Source organism: Vigna umbellata, chromosome 1 (assembly GCF_029865625.1).
Source record: "Vigna umbellata cultivar VRB3 chromosome 1, Vumbellata_1.0, whole genome shotgun sequence".
NCBI classification, from domain to species: domain Eukaryota; kingdom Viridiplantae; phylum Streptophyta; class Magnoliopsida; order Fabales; family Fabaceae; genus Vigna; species Vigna umbellata.
Genome location: NC_142165.1, coordinates 52,159,932 through 52,185,203, shown reverse-complemented (window position 1 = coordinate 52,185,203; position 25,272 = coordinate 52,159,932). Strand labels below are relative to the sequence as shown.

The 25,272-nt window shown below is 35.9% G+C and overlaps 3 protein-coding genes across 3 annotated transcripts; all 3 read left to right on the top strand.

Moving 5' to 3' along the window:
• The first annotated feature begins 511 nt into the window (after positions 1 to 511).
• On the top strand, positions 512 to 10,226 carry CPL1 (C-terminal domain phosphatase-like 1). Its single transcript, XM_047312965.2, has 17 exons — positions 512 to 1,268; positions 1,933 to 2,403; positions 2,771 to 2,981; positions 3,199 to 3,356; positions 3,464 to 3,534; positions 3,760 to 3,865; positions 3,989 to 4,078; positions 4,189 to 4,770; positions 4,877 to 4,940; positions 6,388 to 6,518; positions 6,625 to 6,678; positions 7,122 to 7,218; positions 7,916 to 8,151; positions 8,238 to 8,327; positions 8,775 to 8,840; positions 8,951 to 9,024; positions 9,436 to 10,226. The coding sequence occupies exons 1-17, from the start codon at positions 1,014 to 1,016 to the stop codon at positions 9,542 to 9,544; spliced, it is 2,865 nt and encodes a 954-aa protein (XP_047168921.1). The 5' UTR covers positions 512 to 1,013; the 3' UTR covers positions 9,545 to 10,226.
• Positions 10,227 to 11,962: 1,736 nt separating this feature from the next.
• LOC124837564 (PPR repeat protein) lies at positions 11,963 to 17,536 on the top strand. The gene is made up of 2 exons (XM_047312971.2): positions 11,963 to 15,739; positions 16,137 to 17,536. Exon 1 carries the CDS (start codon positions 12,143 to 12,145, stop codon positions 15,224 to 15,226), a length of 3,084 nt encoding a protein of 1,027 aa, XP_047168927.1. The 5' UTR covers positions 11,963 to 12,142; the 3' UTR covers positions 15,227 to 15,739; positions 16,137 to 17,536.
• A 4,632-nt stretch (positions 17,537 to 22,168) lies between these two features.
• On the top strand, positions 22,169 to 24,966 carry LOC124837567 (clathrin light chain 1-like). The gene is made up of 3 exons (XM_047312973.2): positions 22,169 to 22,628; positions 24,066 to 24,219; positions 24,304 to 24,966. The coding sequence occupies exons 1-3, from the start codon at positions 22,288 to 22,290 to the stop codon at positions 24,730 to 24,732; spliced, it is 924 nt and encodes a 307-aa protein (XP_047168929.1). The 5' UTR covers positions 22,169 to 22,287; the 3' UTR covers positions 24,733 to 24,966.
• Positions 24,967 to 25,272: the final 306 nt, after the last annotated feature.

Sequence of the window (25,272 nt, the reverse complement as noted above, 5' to 3'; positions counted from 1 at the left end):
AATAACTCATATATTTCTATTTAAATAAATATGTAAAATAAAAATAATTTAAATATGATATTTTAACTTAAGATAAGATGTATATGTAATAATTCCTTGTGTTTCCCCTAATTCACTATAAAAGTATTTATTAAGCCACTTTATTTTAATGAAACAATATTTTTATTATAATTCATATATTGATATTTGAAGATATGTTTTATTTTTTGTGTGAATAACTTATGATACGTCGATAGTTCATTTAAATTACACTAATTTGTGGAGAATAAAAAATAAATTGCAATATTTGGATAAAAAGATCTTCCCTTCATGTTACATAGTACAAGGATTATTAATTAGTAGCATCATTAATATTATTAATTAAGCAGATTATTATCATATAATAGAGGAAGCGCCTGGTCAAATAGAAAGAAAAAATATAGAATTTATCTGTAATTAATCATTTATGAAATTAGAAAAAGAAGGATATACTAATTTTTTATTGCTGTGTTATTTATTGGGAGTGGCTTATGCATTAGGAACCCCAAGTACAGTTTTTGACCTTTCGTTTTCCGGATCTAGGGTTTCCCTCTGTGATCATCATCATCTTCCACGCGCACACACCCATCATCAAACCCTAGCTACCACCGAAACAATCGCATTTCTCACGCGTAAAGAAACCTTTTGCCGGCCTCCGCGTCGGAGATTCACGATCCACACACCCCAGCCAGAGTCGCGATTCGATTTTTTGGAATATTATTTTTTATCTACCATCACCTTCAATCACGGATCTAAAACTTTCTCCTGAAACAAAACGCCCTAATTTTCATTTTTGTGTTATTTTATATGTACATTCCCTTTCTGGTAATGCAAAAATCAGACGAATCTTTAAAGCGTTGTTGACACGGCCATGATGACGGTGATGATGATGATGTTGATGAATACTTTTTCCCTTACTTACACGGAATCTTGACAGAATTTTCATAGACTTTTGTGTGTTGTGGTGATTTGATTTGAAGGAACAAAAAAAGAGAATGTATAAATCGGTGGTGTACCAGGGGGAGTTGGTGTTGGGTGAGGTAGAGGTATACCCGGAAGAGAACAACTACAAGAACTTCCATTTGAAGGAAATCAGAATAAGCCACTTCTCGCAACCAAGTGAGAGGTGTCCCCCACTTGCTGTGCTTCACACTGTTACCTCATGTGGTGTTTGCTTCAAAATGGAGTCAAAGACTCAGCAGCAGGACGGCCTCTTTCAATTGCACTCCTTGTGTATCAGAGAGAACAAGGTATATAGTAACACTTCAAAAGATTAAGAGGGCACAAAATAAATTAACTATTAAAGCACTATCTTCCATGACAATTTGACTCTGGACTTAATTAATCTCAGAGGACTGCACTCAAATCTTTGGATAACCCACTTATGACTTGTGTGTTAATTTTGTAATAATTTGCCTGGGCTTAATGAATCTGCTGTTTTGAACCCAGATGATGAAGGAACTGGCTAATTGGTTCCTTAACAGGGACCCAGGATTAACATTACTTCTGAATTGAACTGAGTTTCATAATATTCAATGAGACTCTTTTATGAAAGACTATTGTTTCTGGTTAATCTTATGACAATTGCTGCTAGGGTTGGTTTTCAAGAAATGTATCTGAACATAGTGAAATGTAGTATCTATGCTGACTTGGGTTTTAGTTGAAGAAAGGATCTTAAAATCTTTGAAGATTACAATTGTGGTCTAGAGTGTATAAAGACGACCTTTATATTTTGAACAGAGTTGCGAATATGTTAATGCACCATTAATTTAAGATGACATGTAGTTTTTTTATCTTTTTGTGAGCATTGACTATTCATGTTTATCTCTTAAATATGCCAGGTTAACAGTTGTATATTTTTGTTTCCTACTAGTTCTCTCTGGATTTTAACTGTTATGATGTTGGATCCTGCAGACTGCTGTAATTCCACTAGGTGGGGAAGAAATACATTTGGTTGCTATGCATTCACGAAATGATGATAGACCATGCTTTTGGGGATTTATTGTTGCTTTGGGACTTTATGATTCATGCCTCGTTATGCTAAATCTTAGATGTTTGGGTATAGTGTTTGACCTGGATGAAACACTTATCGTAGCAAACACAATGCGGTCATTTGAGGATAGAATTGATGCACTCCAGAGAAAAATAAATTCTGAGGTAGATCCACAACGAATTTCTGGCATGCAGGCAGAGGTCAAGCGGTACTTAGATGATAAGAATATATTGAAGCAATATGCTGAAAATGATCAGGTTGTTGATAATGGGAGAGTGATAAAAGTTCAATCTGAGATTGTCCCGGCATTATCTGACAATCATCAGCCTATAGTTCGGCCACTTATACGGTTACATGATAAGAACATTATTTTGACACGCATCAATCCACAGGTATTTATTATTGTATCCACTACTTTTGTTGTATCTACTGCCACATACTAGGGTTTTGTATTTTCCTTTTAGATTTATTATTATACTTCAGACCTGTTTTAAAATGTTTTTTTCTAGACATTAACTGATTTCTTCATTATTGGTTCAAGTAAACACTTGATTGAGACACTTTCTCATTTTTAAGACTGCTGCCTGGTTTGGATGAGTAAAGTGATTTTCACATCAGAGTGCATTCATTATGCTATCCCCAGATGTTTAATTCTATGATATAGACAAAGATGATCTGTTTTTATGTATTTTGCCTAACATATGCAAGCTGATAGATTTGTCAGGATCATCAAACTAACAAAATTTTGTGTTTGAAAAGATTCGAGATACAAGTGTTCTTGTGAGGTTGAGACCTGCATGGGAAGATCTTCGGAGCTACCTGACTGCAAGGGGGCGCAAGCGTTTTGAGGTTTATGTGTGCACGATGGCTGAAAGGGACTATGCACTAGAAATGTGGAGACTTCTTGATCCAGATTCAAATTTGATAAATTCTAAAGAACTGTTAGGTCGCATTGTATGTGTTAAGTCTGGTAAGTTGCATTGCATGGCTGTTTTCTGTACTATTAGTTTTGTTTTCAATGACAAGCAGCATATTTGTAATGAAGCACCTAAAAGAAGCAAACTATGAAAGTGAGGACAGCTTGTATGTAAAAGTTAACATATCTGAGACTAATGTGCAGATTTAATTCACCGCTGTTTCATTTACTTGTAATACTTCTAATATGGTGTTTGAATAATGCAATATAGGTTTGAAGAAGTCATTGTTTAATGTCTTCCAAGATGGTTTATGCCATCCAAAGATGGCGTTGGTAATTGATGATCGCTTGAAAGTGTGGGATGAGAAGGATCAACCTCGAGTGCATGTTGTCCCTGCATTTGCTCCATATTATGCTCCTCAAGCGGAAGTAAGTTTTCTTTCTTGTGTAGTTGGAAGCCTAATACCTTCAATTGCATCAATGGAATTTTACCCTTTTTTCACTATATGAACTTATTCAACCTGTTTGTCTTGTAGGCAAGCAATACTATCCCTGTCCTGTGTGTTGCAAGAAATGTTGCTTGCAATGTTAGGGGTGGCTTCTTTAAGTAAGTTAGAGTGTTAAACCTTCAGAAGTAATTTTGACTTGTTATCTCTACACCTTAAAGAAAGAGATTTGCACAGATTGACCATTTTTCTTTGCCTATCTGGGGGACAACTCTGTTTAATGGTTATAGGTTGCTCTTAGAGTAGTTTACTTATCTTAAATCAGTAAAAAAGTAAAATACTCAACTGGATTTTTGAACCTAATTAAGTCTTATGATTTGGTGCAGAGATTTTGATGATGGTCTTTTACAAAAGATTCCTCAAGTTGCCTATGAAGATGATATCAAAGATATACCTACTCCTCCTGATGTGAGCAATTATCTAGTCTCAGAGGTTAGTGTATATTGATGTACAGACATATTTGTTGCCTCTTATCAGTTAGGCTACTTGTTGATGTCGAAGTAATATTTGTATCATTTCATTGTGTTTTACTGTTTGTGTTTTACTTGAACTCAGGATGATGGTTCTAGTGCCATTTCCAATGGAAACAGAGATCCATTCTTGTTTGATGGTATGGCAGATGCTGAGGTAGAAAGAAAATTGAAGGTATCAACCCCAAACTCTTAATGAATACGTGAGAACTGTGATATATGTATGATTGAACTTGAAGCTTGTCTCATTATTTATTTATTTTTTTTAATTGTTCTTGCTGATAGGATGCACTATCAGCAGCTTCAACTATACCTGTGACAACTGCTAACCTAGACCCCAGACTCACTTCTCTTCAGTACACAATGTCTTCTGGTTCAGTTCCTCCTCCAACAGCACAGGCATCTATGATGCCATTTACCCATGTACAGTTTCCTCAACCTGCAGCACTAGTAAAGCCAATGGGTCAAGCTGCCCCTTCTGAATCTAGCTTGCATGGCTCTCCCGCCAGAGAAGAAGGTGAAGTACCTGAATCAGAATTAGATCCAGATACAAGGCGAAGGCTTCTCATATTGCAACATGGACAAGATACCAGGGATCATGCATCCACTGAGCCTACGTACCCTATCAGACATCCCATGCCAGTCTCTGCACCTCGAGTGTCATCACGAGGGGGTTGGTTTCCTGCAGAAGAGGATATTGGTTCGCAGCCACTAAACCGGGTAGTATCTAAGGAATTTTCCGTAGATTCTGGTCCATTGGGTATTGAAAAGCACCGGCCTCATCATCCATCCTTTTTCTCTAAGGTTGAAAGTTCCATTTCATCTGATAGAATTCTCCATGATAGCCACCAAAGATTACCAAAGGAGGTAATGGCTGTGTTTTGGTCTATCATTCTATCATTGAGGTTTTACAGTAGGATTAGACTTTTGGCTTATTTAGTCAATTAATTGTATTAAGATAATTTCTGTGCAGATGTATCATAGAGATGATCGCCCAAGATCAAACCATATGCTCTCAAGTTATCGATCTTTATCTGGTAAGCTGTAGTACTTGCTGTTACATTTATGATTGTTTCTTTCTAGTCTGTCCCTCTCGTACTCTCTTGTAAGGATTAGTGTTTGGGGGCAGTTATTTGGATATCCCGAAATGTAATTTAGAACTTCAGTTTGTTTTTTTGTCTCACTGTTTCTCTTCATAATAAACATATCTCATGATATGATTTCCTTTGTCCTATTTCATTTACTTTTTAACTCCATATTTTTTATTAATGCTTCACAGATCTGTGTTTTTGGTTCCTATGTCTATTTTTTTTTCTTCCATAAAGTATCTCGAGAGGATTGCCTGTCTTCATTCATTTTCTATTTAACTGGACATAGTAAGCATTCAAAATGCATTATATGAATTAGAAAATGTTTTATTGGGAGTTGTTTGTCTCAAGATATATGGTTAGATTCCCAAGATCACTATAGGCAGGAATGTTATGACTGAACACCAATGGATATTTTAGAGAAAAGTAATATTAAATCACATAGAAGACACAAATAAAGCAGAATTTTCTGTCCGGAGTTATGGACTCCTGTAGAGAAGAGTTTTCTGTCCAAATTACTCAAAAACACGACACACATACCCCCATTCCTTGTTACACACAATTTTCAAAATATACAATTGCTCCTAACTTTCCGCCGTTGGCTGGCAACATGACATCACTATTCAACTAATTCAAATAATACTCCCTCTAATATTTATAGAAGACATTGGTAACTGATTTACACAAATCAGTAAATATAAGTCAGTTGGTTGGTTTTTTAAAGTTATAACTAATGTGCCAATTTTATCATTGTTAATTATCATTAATGTGAAGACATCTGAAAGTACCACTGTCAATAAAGGAAAACAGAGAAGATATAATAAATGCTTCTTAGCACTTGTAAAATACGTTATAAAAATGATCATTTATATCTTCTAAATGATGGCTTGTATTAAGGAGCGAAGGGAGGGTACAAATACTAATGACAGTTATTATTTATTACACCTATTTAATATCTAACTACTACTAGTTTCTGCCAATAACTACCTCTGATTCTCTGTTGCACTTATGTTATTATTGGGTTAATTACAAACTATGGGTTAGCATTGAATGTTCCAGAAATGTTTTCCTATTTTGATTAGTCAAAACAAAAAGGATAATTTGGTAGATGGAAACAGGGAGTTGAAGTTGATGGTTGTTGGGTTTCAGAGTGACTTCTGTTCCCCTTAGAAAGTAATATGTCTAGTGGGAGTAAAATGCTAGTAAAACACAGGCATAACGATCATGCATACCAACCATATTTTGCTACTTTTATTGGAGTTTTCCTACTAAACTTGAAACAAACATGCCTTCATTGTGCTTTTTGTTTTGGTATGAGGTTTATACAATTTTTTTTCCTGTTCTATTTGTTTTAGTTTTAACATTAGAATTACATAATTTTATTGTTGTTGTGAAGGTGATGAACTCCCTTTTAGTAGATCATCTTCCAGCCACAGGGATCTTGACACTGAATCTGGCAATTCTGTTTTTCATGCGGATACTCCAGTTGTAGTGTTACAGGAAATTGCACTGAAGTGTGGAACTAAGGTGAGTACAAATCTGTTTATTTGATAGTAAATAATTAGAGGGGCATCATTGGAGATAGTAATTTCTCGGTGTGATGTTTCAAGTTTCTAAGGTTTAATGTGGACAGGTGGAATTTATGTCATCTTTGGTTGCAAGTGCAGAACTACAGTTCTCCATCGAGGTATCTTTCATCGTGACTATGATTCCTTGTTGATTATTATATTTGCATGCATTTTTCCATTTTATGTTTTCTCCAGGGATTCCGATTTATGAGTTAGTTTAATTTTTCATTCATTGGATATAGTTTTTAGAATTGGTTACTGCGTGGGATTTCTATTTTCCCCTGTTCTTTAATAACAAGACAAAATTGATTTTTCATGCAAAGTGTACGCATACCAATCTTTTGAAGTTTACGTAAACACAGGTTGGGTAACCTTTGTGAATGGATGTTGTTTCTGCTAGAAACAAGTTTACAAATTTAATGTGATCTTTAGGTTAGAGACTCAGCTGATTTCATGTTGCTTGTTGTAGAGTGAAGTCACTTGTTGAATTATGTTTTTGGTTCTATTTTATCAGAATTTGATGATTTGTCTGTGTACTCATAATTGTCATTTTTATTTCTAGGCATGGTTTTCTGGAAAAAAAATTGGTCATGGATTTGGAAGAACTAGAAAGGAAGCCCAACATAAGGCTGCTGAGGATTCTATCAAGCATCTGGCGGGTAAGATGTTCTAGTTTTTTTTTATTGTGACTATCAAAAAAAAAATTTTGCATTGTATTTTTGGCGACCCCCCACCACTGCAAAATTGAAAGAAGAGCCTGCCTTCTTAGCGGGTGTGTTGGCTTGATATTGACCAACTCAATGGTGTATTAAGCTTGTTCATGGCCCTGCTATGAATAAAAGTTCAGTGTAAATCATGTCAGAGACAAATCAGTTTAGGGTCTCCTCCTTTCAGTTTAAGAGTATTGATCTTTTGAACCAAATGGTCAATAAGCCGTGTTGCCTGTTCTTTATTATTAACTTAAAATTCAGTATAAGGTGTGATGAGCCTATGCAGTATCCATGCTTCAAGCTTAGAAGGCTCTTGGATTAGGATATATTTAGTGATCTAAAATGGTAAAACCATTGTCCTTTCCAACAATTAAATCTTTTACAATAGTTGGTTCAAAGATATTGTGTGAACAATCGTTTTATTTATGATGAAAGAAAGTTTGTTGGTTGCAGTACATGAATAAGAAATTATGATTTATAATTTGATTTAGAAATTTTAATCAGGTTCTAAACCGCCTAAAATCTCTTGCTAGATCCCAATGTCAGAAAAATAATAGCTGATAATGATTATACAAGTTTTTTTTTTCCTTTTTTCTCAATTTTGTTTTCATAATGTATATCTTGATCACTTTGGCTGTTTTTGTAGATATATATTTGTCTAGTGCTAAGGATGAGCCTGGTTCTACATATGGGGATGTGGGTGGGTTTCCTAATTCAAATGACAATGGTTACATGGTTATCGCCAGCTCTCTTAGTAATCAGTCATTGCCTAAAGAGGATTCAGCTTCCTTTTCAACTGCATCTGATCCATCAAGGGTTTTAGATCCTAGGTTGGAGGTCTCTAAGAGGCCAATGGGTTCAATCTCTGCCCTAAAAGAATTGGTAAGATTTTTTAAATTGACCTACCTATAGTTAAGTGTTTGTGTTATTGATATGCTTGCTATAACTTATGCACTCAATTTCTTCAGTGCATGATCGAGGGTCTTGGTGTCAATTTTCTATCTGCACCTGCTCCAGTGTCAACAAATTCACTTCAGAAAGACGAAGTACATGCACAGGTTTGTAATCAAATACTTTAGTGGTCTGAACCAGTTGAGTTAAAAATATTGGCTTCATTGCATTGCAAAAGGATTATACTTTGTTTCTGAACTGTCTTATTTATTTATTTATGTTTTAGTTCTTTGTTATTTTTTTTTATCAGCAAAAAATGAATTAATTAAAGTAGAGCACTTGGGGTACTCTAACATTTGATGTTTTTTACTTAAAAGAGATAGTTCAAGAAGAGAGACATTATGCTGGTGTTTTGGCCATTTTACACTTCCATTCTATTTATGTGGTTTATGCTTATACTTTCAAGGGAAGTTGAAGGATGTGTTGTGTGTAGTATTCTGAACATTTCTGTCACGTTGTTTGTCCCTGCATTTTGACCTTTCCTCTTTAATTCCGGCATTTTTTAAAATAGAAAAGCTACGGCAGTATCTGAATATTTCGTTTTTTATATTTAGGTCGAAATAGATGGCAAGGTCTTTGGTAAAGGTATCGGATTAACATGGGATGAAGCTAAAATGCAGGTCTGACAATTTTTTTAATTATGAAATAATATTTATGAATATATTTGTGTTCTTCCATTAACTTCTTAACATTTGGTGTTGGAGCACTAAAGATGCATTCTTTTGTTTAGGCTGCCGAGAAGGCACTAGGAAGTCTAAGGTCAAAGCTTGGCCAAAGCATTCAGAAACGTCAGAGCTCTCCCAGGTCCGTTTGTTTATATTTAATATTCTTCACATTTTCTATTTCATAACGAATGGAGTTTAGTCTTGTTCAGCTTTCTTGATCAGTCGGGTTGTTTGCACCCATTTGATTTTTGGGGCTGGCTGCATCTTTACAAGTTACTATTGATAATGAAAAACCTACCATAATATGAAGCCATATCCTCTTGCAAGCTTATTGGTTTCCTTAAAATTGATGTATATATGGTGCAGTGCGAGATGTCTTATCTGCTTTTGGTCAAAATCATAAAAAAAATAGACAAATCAAATACATGTGGATTTGGCCTCCATGTTCTAATAAAGTGTTGGTTTTCAAAATTCATTGTTTCTTACCCCCTTTCTTGGCTCCTTTTAATAACTTTTTCTTACATCACATCATTTTTGTTTTGTTAATCAGGTCACATCAAGGATTTTCAAATAAACGTTTGAAGCAAGAATACCCTAGAACAATGCAGCGGATTCCCTCTTCAACTCGATATCCCAGGAATGCTCCACCAATTCCTTGAAAAGAGTACTGGACTTAGATCCTGATATGACTGTTGTTGGGGCATGTGTATATGTTACTGATTCAACAATACGGAGAATGGTTGTTGGGTTGGACCATTTCCATTTTAGTGGGTGCTTGGCCTCAGTCATTGTGATACTGAGCCCAAAGCCAAAATAGAAGGCCCACTTTTTGTACCAATAGAAGTTCCTCACTGAAGTGGGGTGCTATACTGGTCAAAGATGTTGTAAGAGTCTCTCATCTTGGTCCCTCCCAACTCCCAAGCAATGCAGTATTGGTTGTGTATCCTGGAAATGCTATGAGACCGGTTTCACAAGACGAGATGATGAGGCAAGTCCGATGGTCACTTGCATTTCTGTGGTTTATATACATGATGCAGCATACTCAGACAGAGTAGTAACCTTATTGAAATTGAGAATTGATTCACCTTTTTTCTAACTGAAGTAATGGTACAATGATTTAGTACAGGTCTTCTTTTTTTCTTTTCTTAATGCATGGAAGTCGGTTTTCGCTAACCTATCCGGCTAATAGTTTTTCATTGCACTAATTCTGTCACCATTCGCTCCTCCGAGGATTCTGTTATTTGCGGAGTCTGAGGTTGGCGAATTTGCATAGTATTGTAACTCACTGACGATGTAATACACTTAACAATTGTGATTATCTGTGAATTTTATTCCCACTCATTTGAGGAGAGTTGTGCTGCTATAATCATCTTTTTTAAAAGAAAAGTGTTATATATATACAAAGAATAGAAATGGGCCAAGTTGTGTGATATGATGAGTCCTGGGATAAAGAGAGACAAATGTTGCATAAATGACAGTTCTTTGAAAGAAAACAGAGATGTGTGAGCTATCTGAATGGGATAATAAAGTATGCTAATATAAGAATAAATACTCTAGATTTAGGTGATGGTAGCTGTGGAGTCTCCACAGATTTTGCTTGCCTAAGAGTTGACGAAGGATCAAAATGTTGAGATAATACTTTACTTTTTACCCTTTATTTTCTAATTAAGTATTATGTCATAGATTTCACAAACTAGACATTAAATAAGAAGAGTTAGATTTATACGAAATTTATCTAATAGTGTAATGTTTAAAAGAGGAGATCAAAGAATGTTGCACTTGTTTTCATTCACATGTATATATTTTTCACAATCACAGCGTGATGAGAGGACTAGGTAAGAATAGAAGAAAATAAAACGAATAAAATTCCTCTTGTAAACATGAGTGACCAATAATATATGAATCTGTAGTGTTAAGTATCTTTGGTCAGAAATATCCATGAAAGATATTATTGATTAAGAATTTAACTGTTAACATTTTTTTATCTTTTCTCAGATTAGATAAACGTATATATTTGTAATTTGTAGGATAGGTTTTGTTGTAGCTAAAAGTATCTCAATATGATTCTTAGTGTTTCTAGCTAGAGTATTCATAATTGATTGAGTTTGTTCATGGTGAGAAGTGTATTTGTAAATTTTAGTTAGTTGCTAAGTTATTTTATATCTTAACCAATATCATGTAATCTTTAATTTTTCTTTTCAACCGATTTCAAAAAGAGATACTGTTCCGTTTTTAGATGTTTGACCAATTCGTAACAAGACACATATTTTTTTAATTCTTTGTTTATTTGTAATGCAATAAGAGTTGAAGTATTCAAAATACCAATTTAAATTTAAAAACTAGGTAACAATAATAGAGAGTATCCATTTGATTTCACAAGACATGCATATCAGTTTCCTATCACATGCTCTTTAATTTTGTGTCTATTCTCCTTCTACTACTAATTTATCCGTGTTTTCTTTCTTTCATTTTACTGGAACACAAACTTTTTTATTTAACAAATATTTGATGTAGATCAATGTTTATTTCAACATAAAATGTAATAGCCATGTGAAAAATTCTCGACAAAGCAATTTCTTATTGAATTTTTCTCATCCTTCACTCAACATATACTACAGTTATTTATCAAAAAGAAATCGATAACTACTATTATGGAAAAAAAAAGCACATGCATAAAGTCAGTTACAATCTTAGTCATTGATTTTTAATTCCACTATAAGTATATTGATTTAAGTAAATTGACTTCACCTATTTATATATTTATACTATTATTTAAAATATTTTACAACTTACTTTTGGATTTTAATTAGATAAATTTATTTTTTAATAAATATAAAGTAATTTCTTTATTTAATAAATTAAGCAATTCAATATTTTTTTTTTTGGTTTTTAAATAACTAAATATTTTTTTTGAAATAACCATTACATAAGATTTTTTAATATTATTTTAACAATATAATATATATATATATATATATATATATATATATATATATATTTTAAAATAAATTTAGGAAATAAGAATGTCCAAACATAATTTGTAACATACTGTCCATTGTTGTTGGTTTCCTTTGTACCAAGCCCTAGGAAATTGAGGATTAGTACAAAGATGAAGAAAACATAATAATAACGCGGTAACAATTTGTTTCTCCTTCGTGTTCTCTCACAGTCCACTCCATTGCAGTGCAGCAACTTGAATTGAGATTCTGAGACACCACCATGTTCTTGAGTGCTTGAAGTAACTACTTCGTGCAGAGATGATGCACCTCAAGAGCCTGCAAAGCAAGACCCTTCTGTTCGTTTTCTCATCCAATAGAACTCTCCACCCTCCTCACTACAGTCCCCACTACCCTCTGATCCCCCTTAGAAGATTCTTCTCCCCCAAAGATTCGATTTTGATCCCTCCCATGAAGACCCATCTCTACGCTTCTTTCTTCTGCACACTCATTCGCCTCTACTTGGCTTGTGGCAGGTTCTGCATTGCCTCTCACGCTTTCTCTCGCATGCGTGCCCTTTCTCTCGTTCCCTCCTTGCCCTTGTGGAACGACCTTTTGTATGAATTCAATGCCTGTGGCTTGGTTTCCCAGGTAAAAGTGCTGTATTCTGAGATGGTTTTTTGTGGGGTTGTGCCTAATGTTTTCAGTGTTAATGTGTTGGTTCATTCGTTGTGTAAAGTGGGGGACTTGGGTTTGGCTTTAGGTTATCTCAGGAACAACAGTGTTTTTGATCATGTTACTTATAATACTGTTCTTTGGGGATTCTGTAAGCATGGATTGGCTGATCAGGGTTTTGGATTGTTGTCCGAAATGGTTAAGAAGGGTGTGTGTTTTGATTCAGTTACTTGTAATATACTTGTTAAGGGGTATTGTCAAGTTGGATTGGTTCAATATGCTGAGTGGATTTTGGACAACTTGGTTAGAGGGGGGGTTCCACTAGATGTTACAGGTTTGAACACCTTGGTTGATGGGTACTGTGAAGCGGGATTGATGAGTCGTGCGTTAGCATTGGTGGAGGATACTTGGAAGAATGGTGTCAAGCCTGATATTGTTACTTATAATACTTTGCTTAATGCTTTTTGTAAGAACGGGGATCTTGCGAAGGCGGAGTCTCTTATCAATGATATTTTGGGCTTTCAGAGGGGTGAGGAATCTGGTGTATTAAATGACTGTGGTGTTGAAAGACAGGATGAGATAAGAGATTTGCAGCCAACAGTTGTTACGTGGACAACCTTAATTTCTGCTTACTGTAAGCATCGCGGAGTTGGAGAATTCCGTTCTCTGTATGAGCGGATGATTATGAGTGGAATCATGCCTGATGTGGTTACTTGTAGTTCTATTCTTTATGGACTTTGCAGGTATGGTAAATTACCTGAAGCGGCAGTATGGCTGAGAGAGATGTATAAAATGGATTTAGATCCTAATCATGTTTCATACACTACAATTATTGATGCTTTATTAAAATCTGGGAGGGTGATGGAGGCTTTCAGTTTTCAAAGTCAAATGATGGTTCGAGGTATTTCTTTTGATCTAGTTTTGTGCACAACTATAATGGATGGACTTTTCAAAGTTGGGAAATCTAAAGATGCTGAGGAAATGTTCCAAAGTGTTTTAAAGCTCAACCTTGTCCCAAACTGTGTCACATATTCAGCATTGCTAGATGGTCATTCTAAGTTAGGAGACATGGAATCTGCGGAGTTGGTGTTGCAAAAAATGGAGAAAGAACATGTTCTTCCAAATGTTGTCACCTTTTCTTCTATTATAAGTGGATATGCCAAAAAAGGAATGCTAAATAAAGCAGTTGAAGTGTTAAGGAAGATGGTCCAAATGAATATTATGCCAAATGCTTTTATTTATGCTATTTTGATGGATGGCTATTTTAGGGCAGGTCAACATGAGGCTGCTGCTGGTTTTTATAAGGAAATGAAATCATGGGGATTGGAGGACAACAATATTATACTAGATATTTTTTTGAACAATTTGAAAAGATCTGGAAGCATGAAGGAAGCTAATTCATTAATTAAAGATATTTGCTCCAAGGGTATTTACCTAGACATTTTTAACCACACTTCTCTAATAGATGGCTACTTTAAAGAAGGAAATGATTTTGCTGCTCTTTCCTTAGTTCAGGAATTGACAGACAAAAACATTCAGTTTGATGTTGTTGCTTACAATGTTTTGATTAAGGGGCTCTTAAAGCCAGGAAAATATGAACCAAATTCCGTGTTTTCAAGAATGATGGAGTTGGGTCTGACTCCAGATTGTGTTACATATAACTCTGTAATTAATACGTACTTCATACAAGGTAAAAAGGAAAATGCCTTGGATGTACTGAATGAGATGAAGAGCTATGGAGTAATACCAAATATGGTCACTTATAATATTCTTATTGGTGGTCTTTGTAAAACAGGTGCAATTGAAAAAGCAATGGATGTTTTGGATGAAATGTTGCTTATGGGGTATATTCCTACGCCAATTATTCACAAGTTTCTGCTTAAAGCATATTCAAAGGATAGAAAAGCAGATGCAATTTTTCAAATTCACAAGAAGCTTTTAGCTATGGGCCTCAAGCTTGACCAGATAGTGTATAACACGCTAATCACAGTATTATGCAGATTAGGGATGACTAAAAAAGCAAATGTGGTGCTTATGGAAATGGTCACGAAAGGAATTTCAGCTGACGTTGTTACTTATAATGCCCTTATTTGTGGTTATTGCATAGGCAGTCATGTAGAGAAGGCTAGGGATACTTATTCACAGATGTTGGCAGATGGAATCTCTCCTAATATTTCTACTTACAATATCCTTTTAGAAGGTTTTTCAACTGCTGGTTTGATGAAAGATGCAGATAAATTAATTAGTCAGATGAGGGAAAGAGGACTTGTCCCAAATGCCAGTGCTTATAACATACTGGTTTCTGGCCATGGTAGGATTGGAAATAGACGAGAGTCTATAAAACTATATTGTGAAATGGTAACCAAAGGTTTTATTCCTACAACAGGAACCTATAATGTGCTTATTCAAGATTGTGCAAAAGCAGGAAAGATGCACCAAGCTAGAGAACTTTTTAACGAGATGTTGACAAGAGGAAGAATTCCTAACTCTTCAACATATGACATTTTAATCTGTGGATGGTGCAAATTATCTTGTGAGCCAGAGATGGACAGGGCACTTAAATTGTCATATCAGAACGAAGCAAAAAAATTGCTGAGAGATATGTATGAAAAAGGACATGTGCCATCTGAGACCACTCTCTTATATGTCAGTACAAATTTTTCTTTGCCGGGAAAAAGGGCTGATGCCAAGAGGTTATTGAAGGTATTTACCCAGAAGAAGAACTTGTGACAAATGGTCTAATGGATGATACAAAACTCAAACTCTGACCAATCCTATAAAAAGTGACTCTTCATGTCTTACAAAGTCCAATTGGGATGAGGAAATTAGTGGACTGTAACCATCTTCTTTGTTTGTAAATGAAGGTTATGGTGTTTTAAGCAATAACACATAGGTTTAACAAAGACAATCCACATCTTTATATGACAACTACTGTCTTGTGATGCTAAACTTTATGTGATTGGACTTGGAAATTATGGGTGAAGTTCTTATCGTAACAAATCCATTACATCACTGAAAGATTGGAACTCATGAGAAAAGTCAAGGGTGAGATGGATCAACAATGAATTTTTAATGTGATGGCCGTGGTCAACTGCTACTTCTTTGCCAAGAATATATTGATGTAGCATACTCAATATGATCAAGTCATTGACAAACCCATCAATCTCAGACAGTCATTGGGATATATACACCACCTGAAGTAAGGGAGAACAGAACACAATTCTGCTGCGAACAGTTTTTTAGGTATGTAACCTTTATCCATGTATTTGATTGTAATATTGTATATGCACTGGGATATCTTGAGGATTCTGTACCTTCTCCTGGAGTTATTATCCTAGGTTGATGTTGGTTTCTCTTAAATCATATACGTGTAGTTATTTCTTTATTTGGTGTAGGAAATATGTTTCAGTCTTTAGTTTCTTTTAGTGCAAAGTATGGCTTCACGGTTGTTCAGAAGAAGAGACTAGCTGAGCAGAGTGCTATTTCCATAATAGTTCTTTTTTGTCTTGTAATGACCTATTAATGTTTTCATAATAGTTCTTTGCTATTTCCTTGATGTCTGGTTAGATGTTGTAAATGATTTTATTTCTATCTGATTTCTTGACACTGACCTGTCTGCTTTTACTTATTATTTGTTCAGGTACTTTTATGAGGCCAATTCTGGCATGGAAGTAAATGCTATAAGTAGATAAGGTTTATTGTATTCAAGTTACAGAAAGCGAGCTTTCGCCAGAAACTTAGGCATCTTTAAAGCTCAATTCTAATAGAAGTTACAAGGAAATGTCAGATAAAATTGTAGTGTCTAGTGTGGTAAGTGGCGTTCCTATTTTACCATCTCTTTTTCCTTTTGCATACATCAATGATGGAGCAAAAAAGTCATTGTTTAAAACCTGAAACAGATAATTAGTGTTAACCCCCACTCAATGATAAACAAAATTACAGACCTATGAAATCATCGTTATCACATTAAAAATATTTAAAATAGTAAAAGGGCTCTAATATAAGATCTAAAGCAATATTCTGATATAATATTAGAATGTGAGCTTGAGACGTAATATACTAGTTCAGCGTCAGGTCCTACTAGGATGACAACGGGTCGGGTCGGACACGGATAGTATCTACCCGCAATCTGATCCGATAAAAGAAAATACACCCGTTATCCGACCTGTTATTTGCATGGATATCCGCTTAAAAAATATTCGCGGGTATTTTAAAATCCACGGATACCCATGGATATCCACAAAAATGAAAAATCAGGAGTGTGTGTGCAGTCCAAGCCCATGAGAACAGGGGTGCAGCAATGAATTTGTAGGTGTCCTGCCGGTGAATATTGATCCAAGCCCAAGGCCCATTGTCTTGTTCAATTCAGATTAGAGTTTCTTATTTTCTTCATCCATCCATAAATGAAAAGAGAACTTAGGTCTCTTCTTCATCTCCATATGCGGCCAGCCCTGCTCTTCTCTTGACCAGCGTCGCCGCGCCTCACTGTGGCTGGCCGAAAGCACCGTCGACGAGCTCAACTGTGCTAGAAGCGTCGCTGCTCTCCGCAACGTTCCTCCCTTTGCGCATTGCGACTACCAGACTGCGCCAACCTCCGCGACCAAGGCCTGCCACCAAACTGCCACACTACACCGTTGAGTGCTCATCGTCACGTTGCCGCCGGGAACTCTGGCCGTCATCGAAGGTGTCACCTGTGAGGGCCAAAACGCACGAACCACCTCCCTTACGGTATGTGAAGATAAAATCATGTCAGCCTCTGCCCGAAATCCCCACTCGCCACCGACGATGCCGACGACGTTGCCGCCGGTGATCATCTTCCTTAGAGGCGAAAGCCTCAAGTTTTCTTCTTCCCTCATCCAAACCCGCGAAGGCCGCTCCTTCTTCTCCCCTCTCGACTTCTTTGCCTTTGTTTGAATAAATCTGAGAAAAAGACTTTGCCTTTGTTTGAATGTAATGGAGAAAAGAGGATGATGAACGAATGAGTGGTCTGAATCAATGTAATGGGGATGGAAAAATGAAGAAAATGATGGTTTATTTGTTTATTGTGTGTCTTAGTGGATGAAGGTGGTATTAGGGAACATAAATGGTGAATGTAGTAGGACGTGCGTTTTTGGTGATGGAGAAGAAGGTCCATGATGGTGGAATCTGCTTCTTGGTCCGTGAAAGAGGTGTTGGGATTGTGATTTTGAAGGAAGATCAAAGATGTGTAAAAAAAAAAGTGTTGCTTAGGTTTAACTAAAATAAAATTTTAGTCAACTTAAATTAAAATTATTTTATAAATTAAAATTAAATTTTTATTTTTATTTTTTCGAGTAGCAGATATCCGCGAGGACGAATAGTATAATAACCACATCTGATCCGTTTAGAAGCGGGTATTAAAATATCCGTTATCGCAACCTGCAGGTAGTAAATATCTGCGGGTACTAACTATCCGTTGCGGATTTTATCCATGGATATCCGCAGACGCAGATTTTTTTACCATCCCTAGTTCGTACCTTAACAAAACCATCCCACCTCTATTCACACCCCTAACTAATATAAATTTGATACATATGCAGGATACATTTGTATTAGTTATTAGTTATGTCAAAATGGATTCAAATTCATGAACTAACTTAGTTCACCACGAATTCAAGTCATATGTCAAAATGGATTGGAATTCATAAACTAATTCGGTTTACCATGAGTTCAAGTCATATTAAATTGAAAAAAAAAATTGATATGAACCAAGTTTTACTCTTGTGAATTTGACTCACCTGGATTGAAAGAGTGGTGAATTGATGGCTAATTCATCTAATTTTATTTTGGTTTAAACCCTCGGTTGGTCCTCGTATTTATATGGAAATCTCAAATGGGTCATCGTTTTTTTTTCGGTCTCAATTGAGTCATATTTTTTGTAAAAATGAACCAATTTTACCCTAACCGTTAAGTTGTTCTAAACTGCATTAAATTAGGTTGAGCTGTATTTTTTTTTTGATGATGTGACATTATGCATTTAATTGAATTTAATTGAATGATCTCTGTGGCTACAGTGCTTCTTCTTCCTCCAATCATTGATGCAGACTCCTCCCGTGGTCGCACAAGGATTCCGCCGTTTATGCGCTTCACACTGCGTGCTTCACACTGCGCTTTCTATCCAGAAAATCCAAGAAAGACAAAAAGTCTAAACCAAAGAATGATGTGCACAACCAGGTGACCCCTCTTCCTGAGCTAATTGCCGAGCCAACAAATGCAAGATCAATGTCCTTTGTTGGAACACACGAGTACTTGGCCCAAGAGATCATCAAGGGTGAAGGGCATGGAAGTGTTGTGGACTGGTGGACATTTGGGATATTCCTATATGAGTTTCTGTTTGGTAGAACACCATTCAAAGGTCCTGCAAACCGTGCAACTTTGTTCAATGTAATTGGTGAGCCTATAAGATTTCCAGAATCTCCAATTGTTAGCTTTGCTGCCAGAGATTTGATCAGAGGTTTGCTTGTGAAGGAGCCCTAGCATCGTCTCACCTATAAACGTGGCGCCACAGATTAAAAAGAAAAACTTTGAGAGAAATTTCAGGGTTTTTTATCATAAAGAAATCTGAAGTTTTTCCCTTTGACTGGCAAGTTGAGCTAAAATTGTGAAATTTCAGTCTTGATCTAACTGCCATTCTCGCGCCTCTGTAGTTTCCAAATCCATTCAATTCCAATTTCAATTTTTCTCAAAAGGATAACAATGTTTTTTATGTCTCGTGAATTTTGGGTTTTAATTGGGTTTTGTTGTTTTGATATCAAAATGGTTTTTGTTGCAGTGTGGTGTCATTGCAGAATGGAAAACAATGGAAAAGGACTGGAAAAGTTGAAAGATGAAGTAGAAGAGGAAAAAACAAAGAAAGATTGCAGCTTTTGAGCGTTGGAAGAGATGAGAGAGAGAGAAAGTGGTGAGACAGAAGAAGAAATTGATTTGAGATGTGACGTGAACAATTTTAAAACACATCAGCCATTCAATTTTAATGAACAATGCCACGCCATCAAAATATAAAATACAGTTCAGCTAAACTTAACGCCGTCTGAAAGCATTTAACGGTTAGGGTAAAATTGGCTCATTTTTACAAAAAATATGACCCAATTGAGACCGAAAAAAAAAACGATGACTCATTTGAGATTTCCATATAAATACGAGGACCAACCGAGGGTTTAAACCTTTTATTTTTTGTGTTTGTTTTTTAATTATATTTGAAGTTTATGACTATTTTTTATTGTATTATATTTTTTTATTTTGAATTGTTGTTGAAGTTTAACATTATTTTATATTAAAATTTATTTAAATTAAAATTAAAAAAATTAGTTTTTTTAATTGAAAAAATAATTTATAATTAAATGAGTTCGTTACTCAACTTATTTAACTTATAAATTCATGGTGAGTAGACTGTTTAAAAAAAATTTTAGGATGATCTTTTGACGGTATTAGTATTATTATCTTTTTACACATTTTCACTCTAAAAATAAATCAGAAACTACCACATCCTTTATATTGTTTTTTTTAGATACAGCAAACACTTTTAATAGATTTTAAATTGGTAATGTTTCGGATGTGAAGGGCTGTGTCGTCCAATGTCTCCACGTCCTCCTCTGTTCGTACTCCGAGTGTCCGGTCTTCCGTACTTGCTCCTCAATTTTCTCCTCAGTCCGCTGGTGGGAGACCTGCGAAAAATTCTCCAATGCCAAAGTCAGTTGAGAGCAATGGCGTTTTTCTATCTAACAGTAATAAATATGCAGTAAATGCAACCTATCTACCACTCACCCTGGATCTGTATTTATAGTTTTCGCTAATGGGCTTGGGATTAGTGAAAAGTTAATCACGGCCCAAATTCAGCCCAATAACTTTTAACCTCAACTTACCTTAAACCTGGTTAATTAACCGTATGGCCGCCCGATCTCCTAAAGATTGGCTTTCGAACCAGCCGACCCCTATAGGCGGCATGTGTAGCAAGCGACATGACCGTCCGGCCTCCTAGTGTATCCGGAAAACGAGGGTAAGGTTGCGCGATCTCGGACGCATGGGCGTCTGTTTTGGCACGTTGAACCTTCGATGACGAACCGAAGAGTAGCGTGTTTTGGTCCACTGTAGACGTCCGGCCTATTAGGCGTCCGGTCACTACTGGTACAGGTAATATCCCATGCATGATTCATAATGTGAAAAAATGAAGCATTATTAGTGGATAAAAAATAAAAGTCTTTATAACTTTTATTTGGGAGGGGGTGATCGTGTTTTAGTGTGTATATTTCACTTTAGTCTTTGCATTGGAAACTATTTTCTTAATTAAACAAAGGTGAAATATGTTTTTTGTCCTTTAAGTATCACACGATTTTGGTTTTAATCCTTACTCGAAACTTTGATGGTTTTTAGTTCTCAGTTTTGAAACTCTTACTATTAGTTCTTAAAATTGGACAGCGTTAACTTTTAGTAGATGTGGCTAACGGCCAGTCCACATGTGATGCCACATTCCCTAACTACTTTTAATTGACGTGGCAGTAAAGGTGTGGTGGTCGGTCGGTCTAGTGGGTGGTCGGTCACAATGTTTGGTGGTCGGTCGGCCTGGTGGGTATTGGGCAAAGACCGAACGGTGTTGGGTAAAGACCGAACGGTTATAATGACGTGTGGAGTGCAATATATGAAAGACCAAACGGTATTGGGAAAAGACCGAACTGTGTTGGTCAAAGACCGAACTGTGTTGGTCAAAGACCGAACCGTGTTCCACAAAGACCGAGTAGTGTTGGTCAAAGACTGAACGGCTATGGTGACGGGTGGAGTGCAATATGTGAAAGACCGAACGGTATTGGGCACAGACCGAACGGTTGTGGTGACGGGTGTAGTGCAATACATGAAAGACCGAACCGTGTTGGAAAAAGGCTGAACGATTATGGGCAAAGACCATTATGTCGACCACTAGACCGAGTGGTCGACCACCCACAAAGCCAACCGACCACCACACCTTTACTACCACGTTAATTAAAAGTAGTCAGGTGGCATGACACTGTGGGTTGGCCGTTAGTCATGTCAAACAAAAATTAACGCCATCCAATTTTAAGGACTAATAGTAAGAGTTTCAAAACCATCAAAATTTCGAGTAGGAACTAAAACAAAAATTGTGTAATACTTAAGGGACGAAAAACATATTTAACGCATTAAACAAATTATAGAAACTCTGAACCTTTTAAAGGATTTAAGCAAACTATTTGTTTTACATGTAACACATGATATTAACTTTCGTATGCATTCAACTTTATTTTTCAATCTTTCATACCATAAATCAAAATATATTTTAAATTTTTTTTATAACTTTTCGGTTATATTATTTAATAATAATTATATTATTTTTTAAGATTTAAAAAATGGAAGATAATTATCAATTACTTTTTAAAGTTATGCTCATATTAAAATTGGCGTGTCCAATCACGCTCTATTGAATAGGAGACTAGGAAATTCAATTTCATGTGAACTAATATAAATTTTTAGTAATGATTATAAAGGTTAATAAATTCATTAAATAACAATTTATAGTAAAAACAATAACTCATACTTACTGTTAATTGAACTATAATATAATTGATAAAAAACATTTCAATTTAATCCCAGATTAAGGCAGATATTTTGGATACTTTTCTTTTCACCGTTAATTATTTGAAAAGTCAAGCAAAAGTAACAAAAGTGTTTGCTTCTCACTGATCTCTCTCTATTCCGTTCAAAGCGCTTCACAGAACGGAGAAAAAGAAAATACCCATTTCTTCAGAGTGAAAAATCCACGAGACATGTCTTCCACCTTCGACGTTTTCACCGTCGACGACGACCACTTCGCAGCCCCCGCCGCCCCCGCCGCCGCAGACACCTTCTCCGGCTACGGCGACTTCTCCACCTTCCCCGCCGAAGACGTCCCCATCGACCATGTGGCGGCGGCTTCGCCGGAGATCTTCGGCTTCAGCGATCCCGATCCAGGCTACACTCAGTCTCCCTTCGACGTAGTCGAGAATGGGAATGAAAATGGCTCCGAAAACGTCTATAGCAACGGCGTCTTTGTCTCCGACGGACCGGTGCTGCCGCCACCGGGAGAAATGGAGCCGGAGGAAGGCTACGTCCTTCGGGAGTGGCGCCGGTAACTCTCTCTTTGTCTAAACCTTTTTTATGTTTTAAGAGTTTGGTTCGTTTTGTGAATTTCTCAGATCTTGTTTGCGTTCGCTTAGATCTATTCAGTTAGGATAGGGAATAGGAAGAAGCAAATTGATGTAGTTGTTTAATCCAATTTTACTTGGAATGGTTACTTGAGTGATTGATTTGCATGATTCCTCTTAGTATAATTTTGTGATTCGGTGGGAGTAAATGATTTGCATTCAACGGTTTTTATCTGGCATGGTCGCTTACTGGTAATGTGGACGTTGGATCTAAGTGGTTAGTTTTAAGAGTAAATTGTGTCGCATTAAAATATAAGTTGTTGGATGTTATGCAGCTTGGACTTCAGTCAGAGCTGATTCTACAGTTTGGCTGATCTGAATGGTGAGCTCATTTTCTTGCATTAATAAAATAGTGGAAGGATCGAGTATCTTTGTTGAGCGGTTGAAGTGATATGATCGTATTCCAGTTCACTACCTTGAGTGTTCCATTTTCCATTATCGTCTCTTCCCCAGGGAAACAATTTACAAATGACCTGATCTGATGATGATCAAACTTGGGGAGAATTGTGTCAAGTCGCCCCAAGCACATTTTTCTAGCGGAATTTATTTATTTTTCCCCATTTCCGTTTCTTCTGCTTGTGTAGTAGTTCAGGGAGTAATATAACCTAGTGTACATAAGATTCATCTTGTATGAATTTTGATACTTACGTAGGTTACATTGACACTGATTCTATCTATTTATAAGTGTGGTACATTATTTTGCATTTCTAATGTCTGATTTCTCTCTTTATGTCATGCATTGAGCGTCTACTGTAGTCTCAACGAAGATAAACTAACGATTTTTTGATTCATAAACTGCAGAATTCAAGTTTACCTTTAATATTAAGTAGCCGATGGTGAAATTAGATTTCTAATTTAATGTGAAATATTCATATTTGCGTTAATTTTTATGTGGTGAGTATCTTTACACGCAACTAAGGTTGGGGGTTCTTTTTCAAAAAGTTATTTCATAAACTGCTGTCATTTCAATTTCGTATAATTTCAAGTTCATATTCTTAAATAACCTGAATTTGAAGTTGGTAATTACTGAATAAAATCAGAGAACCACATAATTGTTGACAATACAATTTTTCTTTTATGAATATTGGTATCGGATGTGTTTTATTTTGCATGGTGCATCCTGGAAGATGACAAACAAATAGAATGCATAAAAAGGAGTTTTAAAATATAGTTATGTTATTAATTAATATTCTCAATATAAAAATGTTAAATGTGTCCCTTATTGTTTGATTTTTTGACGAAAGCTATTCTTGAATCTACGGTAACACTGTGTCTTGCTTGCACTTTGATCTTTTCCTATTAATATTTAAGATCTATTGCATGTTTGCCGAAATCGGTTAACAAAAGTGAATTCATTGCAGTCAAAATGCCATTCAGCTTGAGGAGAAGGAGAAAAGGGAAAAGGAGTCGAGAATAAAGATTTTTGAGGAAGCCGAGGAGTATAAGGTGGCTTTCTATGAGAAAAGGAAGCTTAATGTTGAAACCAACAAGGTTCAAAACAGAGAAAGGGAAAAGGTAATTTCTACACCCAACACATAGTATATATTCGCAATTATCATTTTATGTTCCTATAACTTCAGAAATAAACTTATGGAGCAGTTATACCTGGCTAATCAAGACAAATTCCACAAAGAGGCTGACAAAAATTACTGGAAAGCTATAGGGGAGATAATTCCTCGTGAGGTTCCCAACATTGAGAAGAAAAGAGGCAAAAAGGATCAGGATAAGAAGCCATCAATCACAGTTGTCCAAGGCCCAAAGCCTGGCAAACCCACAGATCTTTCTAGGTTGAGGCAGATATTGTTGAAGCTTAAGCATACACCACCACCTCACATGATTCCACCTCCCCCTGCACCAGCTAAAGACTCCAAAGATGGGAAAGATAAAAAAGAAACAGCACCTAAAACAAATGGATCTGCACAAGGTACACCTGAATCACAACCAAAGGATGCCACCACTAATAACGGTTCTGCGGATTTACCCCAGAAAGAAGCTTCACTATCCCCTGAGGATCAGGCTTCTACATAAGCCTGATTTTGCACACTACAGTCCTAACAATCTTTCTTTTGCTATCCTTATTCACCTGGCAATTCGTTACGGATCCTTATGTCATGCTTCTGTGGCTTTTTTGGTGTGCAATTTGTTTTCAACTTTGAGGTTTTGTATCAATTGTATCTTTTATTGACTATTATTTGACCTTGGAAATTCATATCTTGATGGGTTTAATACGTCATTTAAAAATAAAGAGTATTTTTTCTCTTCTATGATTATTGCTTCGTATTCTTATTTTTCATTGTTTGTGTGTTTGATCCCTATCTTCGTATAATTTTATTCTCGAGCTTAGATGTATTTTTCTTATCTTAGTTCTTCGTCGATAGTAAACAATTTTGACGAATATATTATATATAGATCAGCATTTGTTATATAAGGAATTCTATTTTGTTTGACTTCCATTGTCATGTGAAATTAAATGGCAAAATTCACAATTTCGTTAGTCTAATTCTGGTTTCACAATCGATTGGACTTTTCACAACTGAGCTTGACATTGTTTATAGCTTGAATATGACA